The 23,761-nt window shown below is 33.5% G+C and overlaps 3 protein-coding genes across 3 annotated transcripts; all 3 read right to left on the bottom strand.

The window, feature by feature from the left end:
• Positions 1 to 3: 3 nt before the first annotated feature.
• Positions 4 to 9,907, bottom strand: LOC111421301 (lipase 3-like). The gene is made up of 6 exons (XM_071200512.1): positions 9,476 to 9,907; positions 8,632 to 9,424; positions 8,436 to 8,578; positions 8,243 to 8,379; positions 175 to 328; positions 4 to 117 (listed from the first exon to the last, which is right to left on the bottom strand). The coding sequence occupies exons 1-6, from the start codon at positions 9,668 to 9,670 to the stop codon at positions 73 to 75; spliced, it is 1,467 nt and encodes a 488-aa protein (XP_071056613.1). The 5' UTR covers positions 9,671 to 9,907; the 3' UTR covers positions 4 to 72.
• A 5,110-nt stretch (positions 9,908 to 15,017) lies between these two features.
• On the bottom strand, positions 15,018 to 22,403 carry LOC111421293 (uncharacterized). The gene is made up of 12 exons (XM_023054430.2): positions 22,131 to 22,403; positions 21,774 to 22,081; positions 21,476 to 21,722; positions 21,281 to 21,412; positions 21,147 to 21,231; positions 20,951 to 21,093; positions 20,749 to 20,897; positions 16,348 to 16,486; positions 15,581 to 16,288; positions 15,445 to 15,529; positions 15,250 to 15,392; positions 15,018 to 15,199 (listed from the first exon to the last, which is right to left on the bottom strand). Exons 1-12 carry the CDS (start codon positions 22,239 to 22,241, stop codon positions 15,047 to 15,049), a joined length of 2,403 nt encoding a protein of 800 aa, XP_022910198.2. The 5' UTR covers positions 22,242 to 22,403; the 3' UTR covers positions 15,018 to 15,046.
• LOC111421300 (lipase 3-like) lies at positions 22,399 to 23,737 on the bottom strand. Its single transcript, XM_071200202.1, has 4 exons — positions 23,615 to 23,737; positions 22,861 to 23,568; positions 22,743 to 22,807; positions 22,399 to 22,692 (listed from the first exon to the last, which is right to left on the bottom strand). Exons 1-3 carry the CDS (start codon positions 23,720 to 23,722, stop codon positions 22,778 to 22,780), a joined length of 846 nt encoding a protein of 281 aa, XP_071056303.1. The 5' UTR covers positions 23,723 to 23,737; the 3' UTR covers positions 22,399 to 22,692; positions 22,743 to 22,777.
• Positions 23,738 to 23,761: the final 24 nt, after the last annotated feature.

The raw sequence follows: 23,761 nt of genomic DNA on the forward strand, positions 1-23,761 counted from the left end.
ACTTAATTCCACGTAATTGATATTATTAAATTGGAAAGCTTAATTTTCTGAATGATTGATGGAAATTTTTTTTTACAACTTTACATTTGGGAGAGCTTTGGATAACTCTTCATTATCCTAGAATAAAAATTAATTAATTAATTTATATTTAGTATAAATTAGTTTTGTAAAAACCTCTTGAGATGAAAAAGAATCCGTTTTTCCATAAAATATCGCAACAGGAGTAGTCAGCTTGCTTATATTGTATAAAGGTGGTTTTATCGAACCATATCGTTTAAGATTACCATCTGGGCCATAATCGTATTTCTGAAATCGCCCTAACAATGTGCTAATTGTCTAAAAGAAAGTCCTGCTGGAATATTACCCATCGCGGCCGGAAGTAATCTCTGAAATTAATCGAATCAACATCGCGTTACCTATCCAAATATCATATCCAGCCTCAAAAGTTATACTTCTTTTCCCCATCAATAAGAATTCAACGGAACTTCCACCACTTCCGTGTCCAATAAGAATTGATGGTCTAGTTGAGTTATTTTTGTTATTAAGACCATATGGAACTCGGTGGATTTCAATGATATATTCATCTTCTGTCATAAGTTGATGACGCTCTATTGGATATCCATATTAATTCGCTATCTCAATCTAAAATAATATTAATGTTAAATAAAAGTTATAATTAATTATTAAATAAAAAAAAACTTACAGTGTTTAAATTTCTATGGGTTAATAGATCATGGTAAGTGTCATTATCAAGTTGATAAGTATTTCCGGTTAAAATTAATTGTAGAAAATTAATTAGTAAAAATAGAAACGATGCTGTAAATAGTATTATTAAATGAACAAATTTAGTTCAGATTAAACTCAAAGTCGAGCATAAAATGATTGTAAAGAAACTTGTATCTAATTGTAAGTAAGATGCGTGAATAGTTACCGTTTATATTGGAAGGAACTTTGGTATTTAATTTTAGTTAATTGATTTAATTATGGCAGAATGCTTACATTGTAAAGCACCAAATTATGTGGTTACTACAAACTTGCAAATTTATGAACACAAAATTAATGTAGTGTAATTAAAATCCACATTTATGACAGTAATTTCCCAGTCTGTTTTCAAAAATATCGATTATATTTAATTTTTTAAACACAAGCATTGAAAATTTGTTAACCTTCAGAATTATTAAAAATAACAAAAATTTACATATCAAAAACTATATACAGTGCTAGCGTAAAGTAACCCCCCCCTGTTTAACTTCCGAACAAATTGAGATATCACTATGAACAAGAAAACGTCAGTTTCTATATTTTATCAGCACAAATATTTTCTTATGGAAAATTTTGCCATCACTTTTAGTTTTTCCGGAAAATAGATCAACTTTGTTTTTTTAAATGGAACACCCAGTATATTATGGTATCTTCCGAAAGATGAAAACAATACGAATCCAACGGTACCTCACAATCAAATATCGGTTTATTAGTTTTTCGCATAAAAATTAAACAAAATGCGGAATTTTGCCGGAAAAACCAACGTATCTTCGTCGACTACCTGTCGAAATGCAATCGGCCAGGTAAATGGTGGACGGTCGGTATACGCTCGAGCTAAGACGGATTTAAAATTGCAAGTTCAATTACTTATTTTTTTTAGAAATGAAATAAAAGTTTGAAAGTATATTAAATTTATGAATTAATCATATTTTATCAAAAAAATATTTATAAAGAAAAAAAGTCAATATAAGAAATGAAGTTTTCTTATTAAAGATTTTGCTAGTATAGGTAACGGTTGAAAAATTTGCTTAGTGTTGTTATTGAATAATAAAAGAATTTTTTATTTATTAAGAATCAAATATTAAGTAAATTGTTCGATATGATTACCTTGAACTTCTAGGCAGTGGTACCATCTTTGTAGTGTTTCCTCTCTCACACGGCTTAACATGTGATCAATATTTTGGCAGACGTCAATAATTTTTTGTTTTAAATCCTCAATACTACCCAACGGAATTTCATATACCTTGGATTTTAAATAACCCCATAAAAAGAAATCTAAAGGTGTCAGATCTGGTGATCTTGTTGTCCATTAAAATTTTTATCAAGATAATTTCGTACCATTGGCGCATATTGTGGAGGTGCTCCGTCTTGATGAAACACTAGTTCCATTTCAAAATCGTCGGAATTCTGTTGTACAATTTGCAAAAGTCTTGAAAAAAAAACATTTACTTTCTAATGAAATTGAGTGATAACGTCACGATATTCATGTGGATTAACATCACGCCGATGCAATTTTCCACCCAAAAAGAAAGTACATTCATCACTGAAACAAATATGTTTCAAGTATAATCGATTTCGTTCAACCATATTTGTCATTAGCTCACAAAATTCTGTTCTTCTATATCAGGATCATCTTCTGTTAATTCATGAAGCATTTTTATTTAAAATATTTATTCTTCTTTAAGTATTTCTACGTCTTCCAACAACGACGCGGAAATATTTAACACATCACACGTTGATGCGATAGCAGCAGACGACATCATGGGCACATTAAATACTTCTGTTAATATCTGACGACCAGTTCTTTTGCGGTCTTCGACGCTTCCAGTTTCCAAAAACTTATTCACAAGCTCTCTTAAATATTTTCGACTAATTGGATGTTCAGGAAATCGTTCCTTAAATTGTCGCCCTGTTTCATGTAGATTTCTGTCAGCACGAGCGAATATTAAAATTGCTTCGATATTGTGCTCTAAACTCCTTCTAGCCATTTTGATCTCGCCTTTCTTTGGTTATACTTGGTCGGGTAGAATTCAAAGATAGAAATGAAGGAAAATATTTGCATGCTGCCTTAAATACAAAATTTCAAAGTACCTACAAACTTTAAAATTGTTGTTATGACAATTTTTTCTTAGAAGTTTTAAAAAGAACTTTCTTTTTATCCTTTTCTTGTATTGATTGTTTCATAAAAACATTCTAAAAGAATTGCTGATTTTAACCCTGCTTAATCCGAGCGTAGACCGACCTTTAACTGACCGTCCACCATTTATCTGGCCCATTGTATCTCGACAGGTAGTCAACGAAGATATGTTGGTTTTTCCGGCGAAATTCCGCATTTTGTTTAATTTTTATGTAAAAAACTAATAAACCGATATTTGATTGTGAGGTATCGTTGAATTCGTATTGCTTTATTCTTTCGAAAGATACCATAATATACTGGGTGTTCCATTTAAAAAAACAAAGCTGTTCCATTTTCCGGAAAAACTAAAAGTGATACCAAAATTTTCCATAAGAAAATATTTGTGCTGATAAAATATAGAAACTGACGTTTTTTTGTTCATATTGATATCTCAATCTGTTCAGAAGTTAAACAGGGGGGGGGGGTTACTTTACGCTAGCACTGTATATATATTAGTGGTGGAACGGAAAGTATTCCACCATTCACAGGAATTAGTATCTCTTTTAGGTGTTGGACATTGCAAATAATGTAAATAACTTTTTTCAATGAATACAACTTTATTTATATCACATTTGTCATTAGCAACCTCAATTTATCCAGTTCTTGAAATATGAGTATGAACATTTCCCAAAGTGTTAATGAAAGTGTCTTCTTTCCAATGAATCAAGTCGTTTTGAAAAATCGCTTTTAGTTTTTGAGAAATAAATTTTTGAAATAATCAACAATTTTTTCGAATTTTGCAATTTTCGCCGATTAAGTTTTTAAAATTCGTATCTAATCCATTTCTTGGAATATGAGTATGAAAATTTCCCAAAGTGTTAATAAAAGTGTCCTCTTCCCAACGAACCAACACGTTTTGAAAAATAACTTTTAGTTTTTGAGAAAACAATATTTGAAGTTTTGATAAAATTTTCGATGTTGCAATTTTCATCAATAATTTTCAAAATTCGCTATAAAATTAATTTTTTGAAGGATCCTTGTGGAAATATCACCAATTAATAATTAAAGTCTTCTCTTTTTAATGCAACAAGCCGTTTTGAAAAATCTCTTTTAGTTTTTGAAAAATAAATTTTTGAAATAATCAACAATTTTTTCGAATTTTGCAATTTTCGCCGATTAAGTTTTAAAAATTCGTATCTAATCCATTTCTTGGAATATGAGTATGAAAATTTCCCAAAGTGTTAATAAAAGTGTCCTCTTCCCAACGAACCAACACGTTTTGAAAAATAACTTTTAGTTTTTGAGAAAACAATATTTGAAGTTTTGATAAAATTTTCGATGTTGCAATTTTCATCAATAATTTTCAAAATTCGCTATAACATTAATTTCTTAAAGGATTGTTGTGGAAATATCACCAATTATTAATTAAAGTATCCTCTTTTTAATGTAACAAACCGTTTTGAAAAATCGCTTTTAGTTTTTGAAAAAAAAATTTTTGAAATGATCGACACTTTTTCGAATTTTGCAATTTTCACTGATTAAGTTTTGAAAATTCGCCATAAAATTAATTTCTTGAAGGATCCTTTTGGAAATATCACCAATTATTAATTAAAGTATCTTCTTTTTAATGCAAAAAGCCGTTTTGAAAAATCACTTTCAGTTTTCGAGAAATAAATTTTTGAAATAATCGAGCATTTTTTCGAATTTTGCAATTTTCGCCGATTAAACTTTTAATAATTCGTATAAAATCGATTTCTTGGAATATGAGTATGAAAACTTCCCAAAATGTTAATAAAAGTGTCCTCGTTCCAATGAACCAACACATTTTGAAAAATAACTTTTAGTTTTTGAGAAAATAATATTTGAAGTTTTGATAAAATTTTCAATGTTGCAATTTTCATCGATAACATTCAAAATTCGCTATAAAATTAATTTCTTGAAGGATCCTTTTGGAAATATCACCAATTATTAATTAAAGTATGCTCTTTTTAATGCAACAAGCCGTTTTGAAAAATTACTTTGAGTACTAGAGAAATAAATTTTTGAAATAATCGACAATTTTTCGAATTTCGCTGATAAAATTTTAATAATTCGTATAAAATCGATTTCTTGGAATATGAGTATGAAACTTTTCCAAAATGTTAATAAAAGTGTCCTCTTTCCAATGAACCGACACGTTTTGAAAAATAACTTTTAGTTTTTGAGAAAACAATATTTGAAGTGTTGATAAAATTTTCAACGTTGCAATTTTCATCGATAACTTTCAAAATTCGCTATAAAATTAATTTGAAGAATTATTAATTAAAGTATCCTTTTTTTTAGAGTTGCTTCGTTTGTTAAATGAGCATCAAAAAAGTTCATTTTGTATCTTGGATCCAAATAAGTTGACATATCTTATCAGCTTTCTTATTACATTCATTTTTATTCAAATATCGCAATAATGTGGCAATGTAGGGTATCACTTCAGAAATGCACCAAAAATTATAACCATAATGGCCGGGTAGATATGCCGGATAACCTGATATCCGGCCGAAGGGGCTATACAGGGTGTCCCGCAACGATAAACAAAAAAAAAATAATAATACTTCACGAAATTATTATTTTACTATTTAATTTAATAAAACTATTAAGTATGGCTCCTATTAATTACTCCAAGGAAGAGATGGCGGATATGGTGTATTGTTACGGACTAGCTGATGGAAATGTGTCGTTAGCAGCTCGTCACTACGCGCAAAGGTTCCCGAACAGACGATTGCCTAATAGTCACACCTTTAGCAGACTATTTCTCAGATTAAAAGAAACGGGAAGCGTAACCCACAGCCATTCCACGGAGAGACATTACACAAGGCCGGTGAAATTAGAAGAAGCAGTTTTGAGAAGAGTCGATGAAAATGCCTCAACCAGCATTAGAAGAATTTCTGCACAAGAAAACATTAACAAAACAACCGTTCACCGCATTTTAAGGGAGCAGTTGCTTTATCCTTATCATTACAACACCGTTCAAGCTCTAACAGAAAATGATGGCGAAAAAAGAGAGATTTTTTGTAGGTGGGCCATACAGGAAGAGGTAGTAAACGTCGACTTTGCCATAAACATTGTATTTACGGATGAAGCAACATTTACTCAAAGCGGAGTTTTTAATATTCATAATGCGCACGTTTGGAGCGATGAAAATCCCCATGCAATACTAGAAACTCATCATCAGTGGCGATTCAGTGTTAATGTATGGGCTGGAGTTATAGGTGATCAGTTATTAGGTCCATTTTTTCTTCCAAAGAGATTGACAGCCGATGCCTACATACATTTTTTACAAAATGACCTTACAGAGGCATTTGATGAATTACCTCAACAAATTCTAGAAGATTGCTACTTTATGCACGATTATGCACGCGCTACTCGAGCATACTTAAATAACAGATTTGGCAATAAGTGGATTGGCCGAGGAGGATTCACCAGATTTAAATCCGTTAGATTTTTGGTTTTGGGGACATTTAAAACAAATTGTTTATTCTGAAGACGTTCAAAATGTGCAGGATTTGAAGAATAAAATTAGTAACGCATTTGACACAGTAAAACAAATTCCTGGTATCTTTGAACGCATTAGAAGTTTATTTAGAAAACGTATCCGTTTGTGTTTAGAAGTAAATGGTGCGCATATTGAACATTTATTATGACATGAATCCAATTTGTTAAATATTCGTTGTTTTTATGCTGGTTGAACGATTTTCTTCGACAATCTTTGTTACTTGTTTTGTTAAATTATTAATTAACTTAATATTATCTTATTATTTATTAAACTTTATCTTAACCATCGTAACCATGGTAATCATATAATTACTGTATCTAAATCGTTAGAATTAATGATGTTTACAATAGGTCAGCTTATGAAACTAAAACTTTGAATATCTCGAAATTGGTCCATTTTCGGACCTATGTTTATTAGACTTTTCTTGTCTGTTTTCGATCAGAGAATACGCTGATGCAGTATTGTACAATCGTTGCGGGACACCCTGTATATATATATATATAACCCTCCGCTAAAGGTGCTGACACAACTTAAAATAAGTCAGTATTACTTGACATAAATGTTTTTAACAGTATAACTTTTCAATTGAGTTTCAATTCAAAAATTAGCACAATTTTGCACAGCTCACATAAAGACTTAAAATATCTTCTTGTTTCTTTTTAGCTTAATCCAGGTTCATGACATTTCGTTATTTGAAAAAACAGAAAATTCTCTGATGTGTCACACTTTGCAACGGAGAAACGCCAAGAGATATGGTGCCAACGGATATATATATATATATCATCACCATCATTAGTTCTACAACCCTGGAAGGGTCTTAATCTGCTTAAGAATTTTCTTCCATTCCTTCCTATTACGCGCCACCTCTCTCCAATTTCTCACTTTGAGTGTCCTCACATCCCCCTCCACCTGGTCTATATATTTCGTCTTTGGCCTTCTTCTCAATCTCTGTCCTACCGGTGTTTGTCTAACTATTTGTTTTGTTGGTTCCACCTCCTTCATGCGTTCCACATGTGCTATTCATCTCAGTCTTCCAATTTTTATAGTTGTCACTGTATCCGGTTGGTTGTTTCTGGATTCCTCCATATATGTATGTGTCTAAGTATCTTCTTTTCAAACGTTCCCAGCAATCTTTCATCAGCTTGTGTCATTACTCAGGTCTCCGAACCGTACATTATCACTGGTCTAATGAGTGTATTATAAAATTAGCTTTTAATTTCCTTGGTTAATATGTTTGATTTGAAGTGCATACGCTCAAAATAGGTTTTGTTGCCCAGATAAATTCTTCTTTTTATTTCTGTACTTGTGTTATTTTTCCTTGTTGTAGATGATCCAGGTATACAAAACTATCAACACACTCAATATTATAGCCATCAATTTTTAAATGTTGTGGTAGTCTTCTCTCTGCTTTTATTCCCATTTGTATATATTTAGTTTTCTTAACATTTATATTTAGACCCAGTTCTTTTGCTGCATTTGCAAATGCTATGGAAGCCTCTAACATACTACCTTCACTAATGAAGAAGTATATGTATATATATAAGGATGTAGCTGTTCTTCAATGTTTTGTATCACATTCTCACTCAATTCGATATCAGTTGCACAAACTTCTATTATGACAGACTATATCATCCAACAAAAATGAGCATCATCGTTTATCATGTATTACTGGTTCATTGTCATCAAAAGCATTTCGATCAAAAAATTTGTACTGTCGTTATGCGAATGTCTTTCATTGATGGGACATTTGAGAGAACAATCATAAATTTGTTTTACAAAACATAGTAAATATATTTTATTTTAAATCATAATATTAAAACAATTATTAGAATTTATTGTACATTTCGATTACAAAATTATTAACAATTCTATCAGCATCCTTTCCCACAAGATACGAAATATGACTGTACGTCGTTTCATTAATAAAATAATCTAAGACGCAATTTGGTAAATCCATGCAAAATTCGTGAACATCCTAAAATTGTTTCAAAAAAATTAACCTTAACAGTTAATATAAATTAAATTACTTACCTGTGGATCAGCAAACATATCCGTTTTGCCATGCATCAATACAACCGGAGATGTTATTTTGCTGATGTTGTATAAAGGAGGTTGTTCAAAACCGTATCGTTTTAAATTTTCTTTTGGACCAAAATCAAATTTTTGAAATCGCCCTAAAAAGATTTAACTAAATTATTAAATTTATTATTCATGTTCTTTATTTTACTCGATTTATATATTTGTCCATAATGTGTTAATATTTGAAATGATACCCCACCAGGTAAATTACTAATCGCTGCAGAAAGTAATCTTTGATCTATATGTTCCATATCATATCCCATCGCTAGAATAAGATAAGCACTACATAAATATCGAAGCGGACTACTACACATAGTTCTCAAAAATGAAGACAAAAATCGTGAACTTGGGAGATCATATAAATGCATATACTCCAATATTGCTTGAATATATTCTATGTTATCGGCAGCTGATAGAACCACTGGATTTGTGTTATGTTTTGTGTATGCAGTAGGTCCCATTAAAATCGCCAATCGAATTCTTTCGTTATAATCCGGTCGTTCAGCAGCCAATATAAAAAACCCGGTCGATCCTTGAGAATGTCCCAAAAAAAACATTTTGTAATGCCCTGTTATATTAGTTATATAATCGATTTCAGCTGTATAATCATAAATTGCTATTTCGTGGAAACTAAATTGCCAAAATTGTTTCGAACGACGATTATATTTCTTATGTTTTAAAGACCACATGCTTCCTCTTGCGTTTCCCATCCAAACATCATATCCAGCATTAACTAATTTACAACCAATACTTCGTTCACCCATCATTATAAATTCCGCCGAGGTTCCACCACTTCCATGGGCGATTAAAACAGGAGGTCTGTTCGATCGATTCGTACTTTTTATCCCATATGGAATTCGATGCATTTCAATTAAATAACCATCCTCGGTGTATAAATTGTGTCTTTCTAAGGGATAACCATATTTCTTTGCCAATTCAAACTAAAAATTAAAAAATATAGTACAAAAAAAAATAATATAAATTAAACTTACCACATTTAATCCCTCGGCTGATAAAAAATCTTGATAAGTTTCGTTATCAAATTCAAAACGATTCGTTCCCGCAATTATTTTAAATGAAACAAAGAAAATTAAACATTTTAAAAAGAAATCATTTTTGTTAAACATTTTTTTTAAATCACTGAGTAATCTATGGAGTTGTTTATAAACGAATGATGAGTTACACATATTTTACTTTTTATTTAACAACTTACTAATTAGGTTGGTGTCATTAAATTGATTGCAATTTTCACGTCATGTTAACTTTTTAATAAACGAGCGCGGAGTATCAGTTTGTGGTATTTAAATTTCTAATTTTGTACTGGCACCATCTTTTTTATTGTTGTATATGTTTATTAAACTAAAACTAGAATTAACATTAGACTTAGAACTAGAATGATTCGGGTTTAACCGAACGTCTTTAAAAACGGCTAAAGCCGAACGTTTCTAGTTCTAGGTCTAGTGATAGTTTTGAAACTAAAACTAGAACTAACACTAGACCTAGAACTAGAAAGTTTCGTGTTTAGCCGTGCGTCTTTAAAGACGGCTAAACCCGAATGTTTCTAGTTCTAGGTCTAGAGTTAGTTTTAAAACAAAACTAGAACTAACACTAGACCCGGAACTAACACTAGACCCGGAACTAACACTAGACCTAGAACTAGAAACATTCAGGTTTAGCCGAACGTCTTCACTAGACCTAGACCTAGAAACATTCACTAGACCTAGAACTAGAAACATTCGGGTTTAGCCGAACGTCTTTAAAGACGGCTAAACCCGAACGTTTCTAGTTCTTGGTCTAGTGTTAGTTTTAAAACTAAAACTAGAACTAACACTAGACCTGGAACTAACACTAGACCTAGAACTAGAAACATTCGGGTTTAGCCGAACGTCTTCACTAGACCTAGACCTAGAAACATTCACTAGACCTAGACACTAGACCTAGAATTAGAAACATTCGGGTTTAGCCGAACGTCTTTAAAGACGGCTAAACCCGAACGTTTCTAGTTCTAGGTCTAGTGTTAGTTTTAAAACAAAACTAGAACTAACACTAGACCTGGAACTAACACTAGATCTAGAACTAGAAACATTCGGGTTTAGCTGAACGTCTTCACTAGACCTAGAACTAGAAACATTCGGGTTTAGCCGAACGTCTTTAAAGACGGCTAAACCCGAACGTTTCTAGTTCTTGGTCTAGTGTTAGTTTTAAAACTAAAACTAGAACTAACACTAGACCTAGAATTAGAAACATTCGGGTTTAGCCGAACGTCTTTAAAGACGGCTAAACCCGAACGTTTCTAGTTCTAGGTCTGGTGTTAGTTTTAAAACAAAACTAGAACTAACACTAGACCTAGAACTAGAAACATTCGGGTTTAGCTGAACGTCTTCACTAGACCTAGATCTAGAAACATTCACTAGACCTAGACACTAGACCTAGAACTAGAAACATTCGGGCTTAGCCGAACGTCTTCACTAGACCTAGACCTAGAAACATTTACTAGACCTAGACACTAGACCTAGAACTAGAAACATTCGGGTTTAGCCGAACGTCTTTAAAGACGGCTAAACCCGAACGTTTCTAGTTCTTGGTCTAGTGTTAGTTTTAAAACTAAAACTAGAACTAACACTAGACCTGGAACTAACACTGGACCTAGAACTAGAAACATTCGGGTTTAGCCGAACGTCTTCACTAGACCTAGACCTAGAAACATTCACTAGACCTAGACACTAGACCTAGAATTAGAAACATTCGGGTTTAGCCGAACGTCTTTAAAGACGGTTAAACCCGAACGTTTCTAGTTCTAGGTCTGGTGTTAGTTTTAAAACAAAACTAGAACTAACACTAGACCTAGAACTAGAAACATTCGGGTTTAGCTGAACGTCTTCACTAGACCTAGATCTAGAAACATTCACTAGACCTAGACACTAGACCTAGAACTAGAAACATTCGGGCTTAGCCGAACGTCTTCACTAGACCTAGACCTAGAAACATTTACTAGACCTAGACACTAGACCTAGAACTAGAAACATTCGGGTTTAGCCGAACGTCTTTAAAGACGGCTAAACCCGAACGTTTCTAGTTCTTGGTCTAGTGTTAGTTTTAAAACTAAAACTAGAACTAACACTAGACCTGGAACTAACACTGGACCTAGAACTAGAAACATTCGGGTTTAGCCGAACGTCTTCACTAGACCTAGACCTAGAAACATTCACTAGACCTAGACACTAGACCTAGAATTAGAAACATTCGGGTTTAGCCGAACGTCTTTAAAGACGGTTAAACCCGAACGTTTCTAGTTCTAGGTCTGGTGTTAGTTTTAAAACAAAACTAGAACTAACACTAGACCTAGAACTAGAAACATTCGGGTTTAGCTGAACGTCTTCACTAGACCTAGATCTAGAAACATTCACTAGACCTAGACACTAGACCTAGAACTAGAAACATTCGGGTTTAGCCGAACGTCTTCACTAGACCTAGACCTAGAAACATTCACTAGACCTAGACACTAGACCTAGAACTAGAAACATTCGGGCTTAGCCGAACGTCTTCACTAGACCTAGACCTAGAAACATTCACTAGACCTAGACACTAGACCTAGAACTAGAAACATTCGGGTTTAGCCGAACGTCTTTAAAGACGGCTAAACCCGAACGTTTCTAGTTCTTGGTCTAGTGTTAGTTTTAAAACTAAAACTAGAACTAACACTAGGCCTAGAATTAGAAACATTCGGGTTTAGCCGAACGTCTTTAAAGCCGGCTAAACCCGAACGTTTCTAGTTCTAGGTCTAGTGTTAGTTTTAAAACAAAACTAGAACTAACACTAGACCTAGAACTAGAAACATTCGTGTTTAGCCAAGCATCTTTAAAGACGGCTAAACCCGAACGTTTTTAGTTCTAAAATTTTCCACAATTAATTGGTATTTTAACTAAATTAAAAGAATTTAAAAAATTAAACTCGAAAACTTAATAGATCTGCCAATAGGAGACTAAATAATGCTTGCAGAAAATAGAAATTGGCTATAGGAACTAAATCTGCATGCAGAACACTAGATACTGCATGAAGGAGACTAAATACTGCTGACAGAAGACTAAATATTGTGGGAAAAGGTTAGATTTTGCTGGAAATAGAGTAGATATAAACATTAGCCAAGCATCTTTAAAGACGGCTAAACCCGAACGTTTTTAGTTCTAAAATTTTCTAGTATTTTCTACAACGAATTGGGTATTTTAACTAAATTAAAAGAATTTAAAAAATTAAACTCGAAAACTTAATAATCTGTCAATAGGAGGCTAAATACTGCTTGCAGAAAATGGAAATTGCCTATAGGAAACTAAATCTGCGTTCAGAACACTAGATACTGCATAAAGGAGACTAAATACTGCTGACAGAAGACTAAATATTGTTGGAAGAAAGCTAGATTTTGCTAGCAATAGAGTAGATATTGTCAGTGCGAGCGAAATATTAGACGCTATTTGGAGAAGAGGAAGTTTTGACGTTTTCTGAACTTCACTTATCATAATCGGGTTTCATCGAAAGATATAATAGCAATTTGGATGAAAATCTTTGAAGAAGCTGGACTTCATTTTATACTTCCAGCAGAAAAGTAGATAATACTTGCAGAAGACTGCTTAACTGCTTGTAGTAGATTAGATTAAGACTATGTGCTAAGAAGACGTCTGAAGACGCACGGCTAAACACGAAACTTTCTGTAGTAGTTTTGTGGTAGTTTTAAAACTAACACTAGACCTAGAACTAGAAACGTTCGGGTTTAGCCATCTTTAAAGTCGTTCGGCTAAACACGAATGTTTCTAGTTCTAAGTCTAGTGTTAGTTCTAGTTTTGTTTTAAAACTAACACTAGACCTAGAACTAGAAACGTTCTGGTTTATCCGTCTTTAAAGACGTTCGGCTAAACCAGAATGTTTCTAGTTCTTGGTCTAGTGTTGGTTCTAGATTTAGTTTTAAAACTAACACTAAACCTAGAAACGTTCGGGTTTAGCCGTCTTTGAAGACGCTTGGCTAAACCCGAATGTTTCTAGTTCTAGGTCTAGTGTTAGTTCTAGTTTTGTTTTAAAACTAACACTAGACCTAGAACTAGAAACGTTCTGGTTTAGCCGTCTTTAAAGACGTTCGGCTAAACCAGAATGTTTCTAGTTCTTGGTCTAGTGTTGGTTCTAGATTTAGTTTTAAAACTAACACTAAACCTAGAAACGTTCGGGTTTAGCCGTCTTTGAAGACGCTTGGCTAAACCCGAATGTTTCTAGTTCTAGGTCTAGTGTTAGTTCTAGTTTTGTTTTAAAACTAACACTAGACCTAGAACTAGAAACGTTCTGGTTTATCCGTCTTTAAAGACGTTCGGCTAAACCAGAATGTTTCTAGTTCTTGGTCTAGTGTTGGTTCTAGATTTAGTTTTAAAACTAACACTAAACCTAGAAACGTTCGGGTTTAGCCGTCTTTGAAGACGCTTGGCTAAACCCGAATGTTTCTAGTTCTAGGTCTAGTGTTAGTTCTAGTTTTGTTTTAAAACTAACACTAGACCTAGAACTAGAAACGTTCTGGTTTAGCCGTCTTTAAAGACGCTCGGCTAAACCCGAATGTTTCTAGTTCTAGGTCTAGTGTTAGTTCTAGTTTTGTTTTAAAACTAACACTAGACCTAGAACTAGAAACGTTCTGGTTTAGCCGTCTTTAAAGCCGTTCGGCAAAACCCGAATGTTTCTAGTTCTAGGTCTAGTGTTAGTTGTAGTATTAGTTTTAAAACTAACACTACACCTAGAACTAGAAACGTTCTGGTTTAGCCGTCTTTAAAGTCGTTCGGCTAAACCCGCACGTTTCTAATTCTAGGTCTAGTGTTAGTTATAGTTTTGTTTTAAAACTAACACTAGACCTAAAACTAGAAACATTCGGATTTAGCCGTCTTTAAAGTCGTTCGGCTAAACCCGCACGTTTCTAATTCTAGGTCTAGTGTTAGTTATAGTTTTGTTTTAAAACTAACACTAGACCTAGAACTAGAAACGTTCTGGTTTAGCCGTCTTTAAAGACGCTCGGCTAAACCCGAATGTTTCTAGTTCTAGGTCTAGTGTTAGTTCTAGTTTTGTTATAAAACTAACACTAGACCTAGAAACGTTTGGGTTTAGCCGTCTTTAAAGACGTTTGGCTAAACCCGAATGTTTCTAGTTCTAGGTTTAGTGTTAGTTCTAGTTTTATTTTAAAACTAACACTAGACCTAGAACTAGAAACGTTCGGGTTTAGCCATCTTTAAAGACGCTCGGCTAAACCAGAATGTTTCTAGTTCTAGGTCTAGTGTTAGTTCTAGTTTTGTTTTAAAACTAACACTAGACCTAGAACTAGAAACATTCGGATTTAGCCGTCTTTAAAGTCGTTCGGCTAAACACGAATGTTTCTAATTCTAGGTCTAGTGTTAGTTCTAGTTTTAGTTTTAAAACTAACACTAGATCTAGAACTAGAAACATTTGGATTTAGCCGTTTTGAGTAAATTATGGATAAAATAGGATAAAAATTATGAATACAAAACTGCTTAATTAAACATGTCCACTTAATTTAATTTAATTTAAAACTTATTGTACATTTCAATAAGTTTATCATTAACTAATTTGTCTGCATCTTTTCCAACAACATAAGCAAAATGATTAAACATATCGCCTTCTTTAAGAAAGCAGTTTAAAACGCAATTCGGCAAATCATTACAAAGATCAGTTGCATCCTAAAAAGATGAAATTAAAATAAGTAAGTTTTGTTTTAATAATAACAAACTTGAGGATCAACGAAGGCATCTGTGCTTCCATAAATTAACCCAACAGGAGCTGTAATTTTAGTTATGTTGTATAAAGGTGGTTTTGTGGATCCATAACGTTTTAAATTTTCCTCAGGGCCATAATCATATTGCTGAAATCTCTCTAAAAATGTTATAAAAAGAATTAAATTTTAATTTTATAATTTTGCAACAACCTTCTCGAAACATTTGACCATAATGAAGCATTTGTCTAATTGATAAACCTCCAGGTAAATTAGTTAAAAGTGTGGGCAGAATCCTCTAGAAACAATAAAAATTAATCCCTTAAATTTATTCTCATTTTAAACTAACCGGATCAATCTGGTTAATATCATACCCCACAGTAACATGAACATAAATTAAACAAATAAATTTAAACGGACTTTTACAAAGTGTCTGTAAGAATTGAGTCATAACAGGTCCGGTTGGAAGTTCATATAAATGAAGATAATCTGCGAGCCCTTCAAAATATTTAACAATTTCTGCACCAGCCTTAACCACCGGATTAGTATTGTGTTTTGAGTAAGCTGTAGGTCCGATTAATAAAGCCAAACGAAGTTTTTTATTCATTTCCGGTCGCTCAGATGCCATAACAAAAAATGCTGTGCCGCCTTGGGAATGGCCCAAAAAGAAAATTTTATCGTGACCTGTAACGTTTGAAACGTAATAAATTTCGGCGGTGTAATCGTATATTCCGATTTCGTGCCAACTAAACATCCAAAATTGTTTTGATCGGCGATTTAAAAATTTATGTTTCAAAGACCATTTCGTCCCTCGTGCATTTCCTATCCAAATATCATAACCGGCTTCAACTAATCGACTCGCTATACTTTTTTCACCCATCGTTAAAAATTCAACTGATGTTCCTCCAGTTCCATGAGCTATTAGAATTGGGGGCCTATTTGAACGATCCGTGCTATTAATTCCGTAAGGAATTCGATGAAGTTCGAGTGTGTACCCATCTTCTGTAGTCACGTGATGTCGTTCTATTACATAACCGTATTTCTTTGCTAATTCGAACTAATTGTAAGTAAATCAGATTTTTTTTAAATTGAGTTATAATTAAAAATAACACTTACTATATTTAAACCTTCATTACTTTGTAGGTCTTGTAAAGTTTTATTATCAACTTCATAACAATCACCGGTTATAATTTTTAGTAGAAAAATCGATAAAACGAATCTGTAGCGACCCATCATGCTGAAAACTGGTTCATAAAATGATACATCAAATTAAATTGCGTAAACGCAAATGTCATCAATGTTCATTAAATTTAAACTGAAATAAGAAGAAAAGCTGTTTTTATAAAAACATGCAAAGTGTCAATATAAATTACAATTAATTAAAAGAAACGATCTTCAAGGGAATTGCGTTAACAAGTTGATCTAGAAGAAGGAAGGTTAGAATAATTATCACAATTGTTTTTTAATTACTACTAATTTGTACCAAGTAAAAATTTTCTACAACGAATTGGAATTTTAACTAAACTAAAAAATTAAACTCGAAAACTTAATAGATCTGCCAATAGGAGACTAAATAGTGCTTGCAGAAAATGGAAATTGCCTATAAGAAACTAAATCTGCATGCAGAACACTAGATACTGCTTGAATTAGTCTAAATACTGCTGACAGAAGATTACATTTTGCTGGAAAAAGGCTAGATTTTGCTGGCAATGAAATAGATATTGCCAGTGGGAGCGAAATACTAGACGCTATTTGGAGAAAAGGAAGTTTTGACTTTTTCTGAACTTCACTTATCATAGTCGGGTTTCCTCGAAAGATATAATAGCAATTTGGATGAAAATCTTTGAAGAAGTTGGACTTCATTTTATACTTCTAGCAGAAAAGTAGATAATACTTGCAGAAAATTACTTAACTGCTTGTAGTAGATTAAATTCTGCTTGTACAATACTAAATACTGCTCACAGAAGACTATGTGCTAAGATAATGCTAGCCCTAAAAGAGGGTGTATTATTCTCTAAATCTTAGAAAGTATAAAAACTAGTACTTATAAATAAAGGCACAATATTATTACCTTGGCCTCTATGAGTATTTCTCATGAAGCCCACAACTGGAAAGTCTCTGACTTGATTTAAGTGTCAGACCAAAGGTGGATCAATTTTGATCTAGATATAAAAAAGATCGGGAAAAACCTGAAACGAAACCTTAGGAATACTGTTGTGAACAGGGTGTTTGAGCAGCGATGTTAAGGAACAATCGATGGTCTTGACAGATTCCCTGACAATTGCGTATAAAAAGGCTTGTCCACTTCGTCTGGAAGCTGATTCAGGACTCTGTGGTGGTGTACTGAGCTCAGCAACCATAAGAGAGAAGTCAGAACAGCCTTCAATGAAGCCAAAAGCTCGAGATTAGATTCCGATTGGAATTGCTATGAGAGAGGGACGTGGAGGAGATTCTGCGAAGAAGTCACCTCTGGAAACGAACTCTCTCGTCTTAAAAGGGTTCTGGGCTCAGACCCGGACCGGCGAATAGGTTTATTAAAGAAGGATGACGGTTATTATACCGACAACTTTCTACAAAGCTTACACCTTCTAATGAATGTGCATTTTTCAGGTTCGGTAGACTCTACATAGAGTAGCTCATGGTGAGACCGACTGCAGATGACTGGCTGTTAGCTGAGAAGATCTGCAGGATAAAATGAGGTGGGCAATAAACAGCTTTTCACCTTTCAAAGCTCCTGGACCTAATGGTATCGTACCCGCCCTGCTGCAGTGGAGATTGGAGGAATTGATATCTCACCTAAGGAACATCTTATAGGTATACCTGGAGCTTCGCTACATTCCCAGTTGTTGTCGTGAGGTTTTGGTGAATTTCATACCTAAATCGGGTAAGCAAAACTACTTCCTTCCAAAGTTTTTTAGACCAATCAGCCTCTCCTCGTTTTTATTAAAAACCTTAGAGACACTGTGCGATCTTTACATAAGGGATATCTGCCTTGTCGATAGACCCTTAGATTCTAATCAACCCAAGTCCACACCGACAGCTCTTCAGTGTGACCAGCTTCGTTGGTATTAACGAGGCTGAGCACAATATTCCTTGTAGCCTCTGTGGCTGGATAGAGAGCTCCCAGGGGAAAACATGTGGGGGTGTTATTTGACAGGATGAGAGGCTCTCAATATAGTCGAGAAATGGTGCGAAAGGCGAAATTGTAGCGGAAAATTGGTAATTTTCGATTGCCCTTGTTCGCTAAATGCCCATTGAGTTTCTCTAAAGAGGTTAAATATCTGGGTATCACTCTGAATAGCAAACTATCGTGGAAATCACACCTAGATAATAGAGTAAAGAAAACTAGTGTCGCATTTGGCCAGTGCCAAAAGGCGATTTAGAAGACATGGGGTTTCTCATCCAAATCTGCCCTCTGGATCTACACGGCTGTGATACGACCTATGCTCACTTATGTTGCAGTAATATGGTGGGCTAAATCCTTACCGCCACTACCGCACTAAATAGAATACAGAGACTTGCGTGTATATATGTTACAGGTGCCATGAAGACGACCCCCACTGCGGCCATGGAAAACATGTTAAACTTGTCACCTCTACATTTATATATTCAGGAGGTGGCGCTGATTACCATGTTGCGACTACGGGAAGTAGGACTTTTCAAAGAAGAGGAAGAAACCGGAGGAAGTGCAACGCTTGGAACAAATTGGAATGCTGCACGGACTATATACCGGCTAAATTCACATTTTCAAGGAAATACCTTATCTATTGTAGTTCCACAGAAGTAGATAGAAATAACTACCTTAAAATCTACACTGATGGTTCTTATAGACGGACTGGTGCAGGAGCGGGAGTCTTTTCTAATGATTTATGGTTCCGTCTCCTCACATTGCTTGGAGAGGGCATCACCGTTAAGCAGACGGAATTAGTCGCTATAAAATTTGCTGCTGAGTACATTATTAGCTTCAATTGCAGTATTAAGACCTTTACAATCTTTACCGGCAGTAGACAATTTGTTTTAACTCTAAGCAAGGATAAATTTACCTCTGCCCTGATTATAGATTGTCATTTGACGCTTGAAGAGGCGGCAACACTAAACACTGCAGTGGATAAAGGGACACTCGACTCACTCGGGGAATAAGCACGCCGATAGGCTGACAAAAAGGGCTGCTGGGAAAGTGCCCTGTTCCCCCTTGCCGACAGTTATCCCTTCTATGGTATCTCATATTGAATTAATCAAAACCTGCAAAAAGTTCTTTGACTGGTGGGATAGAGTTAAAGGGTGCCAGTTAGCTAAAAGGTTATTATTTTATCCCTTAGCTGACGCAGCACAAAAATTTGTAAGTCTGGGTAAAAGCGCCTTATGGGTTATTACGGGACTTGTTACAGGTCACTGTAAGATAAATAAACACCTTTATAACACAAAGTGTATTGACAGCCCTCTCTGTTGAGGTTGTGAACAAGACGACGAGACGGTTTATCATATCTTGTGTGACTGTTCTGCCCTTAAGGACCTCAGATTAAGAGTATTCGGGGAAGAATGGCCTACTACAGATGGCGTCAGACACACACCTTTGAGCTGTATCTTAGCCTTTGGTAACTCCTTAGGCTGGTCGATATAACCGGAAATATACAAGGGGACCGTTGGGGCCTAAGTGCTGCGTGTGTTGCATGCCCTCTCCTTCTTCAGCGTCGAAAGATCGGGGAGACTCTGCGGAAAAAAAAATACTGCTGTCAGAAAACTAAATTTGCTGACAGAAGACTAGATACTGCTGGCATAAGAATAGATACTGGCTGTATAAGACTAGATAATGCATGGAGAACATTAAACGTTGTTTGTAAAAGACTATATATTGCTGGAAAAAAGTAGATATTACCTATGCTAGTAGACCACTAAATACTTCATCTCAAGCGATGTGCTTGTATCCTTTAAAAAAATTAAATAAAAACAATATCTTTTTTATTTTTAATCTTTCTTAATTCTCAAGTTACAAAAGGATCATTTCATCCACAAAATAAAGCAACCGGGCAAAAGAATAGATACTGGCTGTATAAGACTAGATACTGCATGGAGATCAGTGAATCTTGCTTGCAGAAGACTACATTCTGCTTGAAGGAGACTATGTACTGCTGGAAAAAAGTAGATATTGCCTGTGCTAGTAGACTACTAAATACTGCTTGAAGAAGACTACACACTGCTTAAAGAAGAAAGGAAACCACTGAAAAAAGACTAGAAGACACGATAAGACTAGAAACTGTGATTAAACTTGAGGCAGATGAGCTAATAACGAAAGTAGACCTTCGTCCGATACTATATTCAGCAAAATGATAAGTAACGAAGCGAGTTGACTCAAAATTACTTCCTAAAAGGAAAGTGAAATGAACATGGTAAGAGGGAAGTCTCTTGGTGGAGGCAGTAAGAATCGATTTTATTATATTTTAATATCGATAAACCCTAATAATTTATTTCTAATTAACTTAATAGCAAAAATTAATTATAATATTTATAAAAAAAATTTAATGTTGATTTAGAAGTTGAACTAAAACTTTATAAACCAAGTCCGGAGCTTCTCTTCCATATGTAAAATCAGAATGGGACCACATTTCATCAGGAACAACATATTTTAAAACCAAATTTGGTAGATTTTTGGCTATATCGGTTGTATCCTTTAAAAAAATTAAATAAAAACTATATCGTTTTTATTTTTAATCATTCTTACTTCACAAGTTACTAAAGGATCATTTCTTCCACAAAATAAAGCAACTGGAGCTGATATTTTCGATATATTATAATCGGGTGGAACTTCAGAATCATAAATCTTTAAATTTTCGGATTTACCATAATCGAATTTTTGAAAGGCTCCTAAAAAATGAATAATAAAAAATAGGAATTAAAGTTAAAATTGTGAATTTAACTTCGATCAAACATTTGGGCATAATGTTCCAGCATTTGCATTGAAAGTCCACCTGATAAATTATTCATTAAAACTGGAATAAAATCCTAAAATAAATTATTAAATTAATTCGAAATTAAGTAATTAAATAATTACAGGGTCCATTTGCGTGCTGTATCCTGCAATTAAATAAACTAGTTGTAAACAAATTAATTTCATCATATTGCAATATTCGCTGCGAAATTTTCCAGCGGGGAATTCATAAATATCCAGCATTTTAAAGAGACTCTAAAAGAATTAAATGTTTTGTTTTTCTTAATTTGATTTATTTAATAATTTTTTAATAATTACTTTTATTGTATTGTAGTTTTTGGATAAATGCATCCATACAGGGTGTTTATTATGTTTGGTGTACATCGTTGAAGCCAATAAAATCGCTAATCTTATTTTATCGTTGTATTCCGGCCTTTCGGATAAAAATACCCCGAAAGATGTCGATCCTTGGGAATACCCGATGAAAAATATTTTTGGTTGGTGGGTTACATTTATTATGTAATCGATACAAAGTGGGTAATCGTAAAATCCAACTTCGTGAAAACTTAATTAATTCATCAATTAAGTTATGGTAAAAAGTTGTAATAAAATTTACCTAAATTTCCAAAATTCTTCATCATCAGGGTTTAAATAAACGTGTTTTCTAGATGATCTTGTCCCCCTTGTGCAATAAATCCAAACATCGTAACCAGCGTTTGATAAAGTAAATCCCAAACTTATATTTCCGGTTAACACGTAATGTACTGAGCCCATATCCAATCCTGGTGTTAATAAAATTGCAGATCTTTTTTTATTATCGTTTGATTTTCCATGGGGGATTCTATGTAATTCGATTATGTAACCATCTTGTGATGTTAATTGATGAATTTCGAATGGGTAACCATACTTTTTCGTTATTTCCAACTAAAAAATTTATTGTTTGAAATAAAAAAATATAAAAGTGATTACTTACTATGTTTAAACCATCATTTTTAAGTATATCAGCTAAAATTTCGTCTGCATAAATTCCACATAAAGTAAAAATAAAAATTGTTAAAGTAACGAAAATTTTATTAAAAAACATGTTAATTTGTGAAAATTATCCAATCAACTGATCTTTTTTCTTATAAACTATAAAATTAAACTTGTTTTATATCGGTAATTTGCTTTAATTATAAATAATGAATTAATTACTGTTATTAATTAAGATAAAAACCTTGTTATTTTTATCAATTAAGTCTTCTAATATTGTTTCATCCATTCAACCATTTTTGTGTAAATCAGTTCAGTGGCATTTTTAGCAAAGAGATAATCAACGTGGTTCCACATTTCATAAGGTACTTTAAATTTAAATGCGACATTTGGAAGATCTTTACTTAAATCTTCAATATCCTCCACATCTACAAACGCATCATTTCTGCCATACATTAATGCAACTGGCGCGGTGATATTTTTAATGTTATATAGAGGTGGGGTGATCGTCCCATAATATTTCAAATTTCCCTCCGATCCATAATCAAATTGTTTAAATATTTCTTAAAAAAATATAATTTAAATAAAAAAATTAATTATTAAAAATCCTCACTTGTTTGTATAATTTGGGCATAATGCTCAAACGTTTTAAAAGAAAAACTCCCAGGTAAATAACTCCTAAAAAGAATTGATTATAAATTAAAAAAAAAAATAAATAATACAAAATTTACATGATCCATTTGGTCCTTATCAAACCCCATAACCGTATTGATATAAATAGAACAAAGAAATTTTAATCGGCTCACACACAACTGCGAAAAAAACTTTCCCAATTGCAAATTAAACGGAATTTCATAAAGCCCTATAGAATAAACAATATCTTTAAGTAACCCAATATTATCGACCAAAGTCCTCAAAAACGAATTTTTTTGATGAGTATTATAAACGTTGGGAGCTACGAGGATCGCCAGGCGGATTTTTTCGTTCATTTCCGGCCTTTCACTTCCCATAACGCAAAATGCGGTTCCACCTTGAGAGTGGCCGATAAAAAAGATTTTATCCTGTTTTGTAACGTTTACAATGTAATTAATTTCGGCCGTTAAGTCGTAAACTCCGAATTCGTGAAAACTAAACATCCAAAATTGTTTATAATTTGGATTGAGATAACGATGTCTTCGCGACCACGATGTACCTCTTGCGTTTGCCAACCAAATGTCGTAACCTTCATCGCTTAAAACTAATCCCATACTTTTTCGGCCGGTTACAATAAATTCGCGGGCACTTCCGGTGTTTCCATGAAAAAATAAAATCGCTGGACGATTTTGTACCGTGTTTTTATTGATGCTGTAAGGAATTCTTTGTAATTCAACTATGTAACCATCCTCGGTTGTTACCCAATGACGTTCTAATGGGTAATTATATTTTTTTATGATCTGCAACTAATTTTTGGGGTTATCAATTTATTTTTACAAATGTACAACTTACTGTATTTAAATAGGTGTTTGATAAGATATCTTTTAAAGTTTCGTTGTAATCTGCAATTATTAATGGCAAATAAACCAAAAATAACGACGTCTGGATGTTGAACATCATTGAAATATAATGAAATACTTTAAATACTCTGTGTTAAAA

This window comes from Onthophagus taurus, chromosome 11, assembly GCF_036711975.1.
Source record: "Onthophagus taurus isolate NC chromosome 11, IU_Otau_3.0, whole genome shotgun sequence".
NCBI classification, from domain to species: Eukaryota; Metazoa; Arthropoda; class Insecta; order Coleoptera; family Scarabaeidae; genus Onthophagus; species Onthophagus taurus.

Bases quoted from the DNA above. Each gene is read 5' to 3' on its own strand.
- LOC111421301 (XM_071200512.1), bottom strand. From the start codon at position 9,670: ATGTGTAACTCATCATTCGTTTATAAACAACTCCATAGATTACTCAGT. The intron at 8,579-8,631 runs GTAAAATAAAGA...AAATCTTTTTAG, and splicing joins TGGACAAATATATAAATCGA to GGCGATTTCAAAAATTTGAT. The intron at 8,380-8,435 runs GTAAGTAATTTA...AAACAATTTTAG, and splicing joins ATATGTTTGCTGATCCACAG to GATGTTCACGAATTTTGCAT.
- LOC111421293 (XM_023054430.2), bottom strand. From the start codon at position 22,241: ATGTTTTTTAATAAAATTTTCGTTACTTTAACAATTTTTATTTTTACT. The intron at 16,289-16,347 runs GTAAGTGTTATT...ACTTACAATTAG, and splicing joins GTAATGAAGGTTTAAATATA to TTCGAATTAGCAAAGAAATA. The intron at 15,393-15,444 runs GTTGTTGCAAAA...TAACATTTTTAG, and splicing joins TGGTCAAATGTTTCGAGAAG to AGAGATTTCAGCAATATGAT.
- LOC111421300 (XM_071200202.1), bottom strand. From the start codon at position 23,722: ATGATGTTCAACATCCAGACGTCGTTATTTTTGGTTTATTTGCCATTA. The intron at 23,569-23,614 runs GTAAGTTGTACA...CCCAAAAATTAG, and splicing joins CAAACACCTATTTAAATACA to TTGCAGATCATAAAAAAATA. The intron at 22,808-22,860 runs GTAAATTTTGTA...AATTCTTTTTAG, and splicing joins ATAAGGACCAAATGGATCAT to GAGTTATTTACCTGGGAGTT.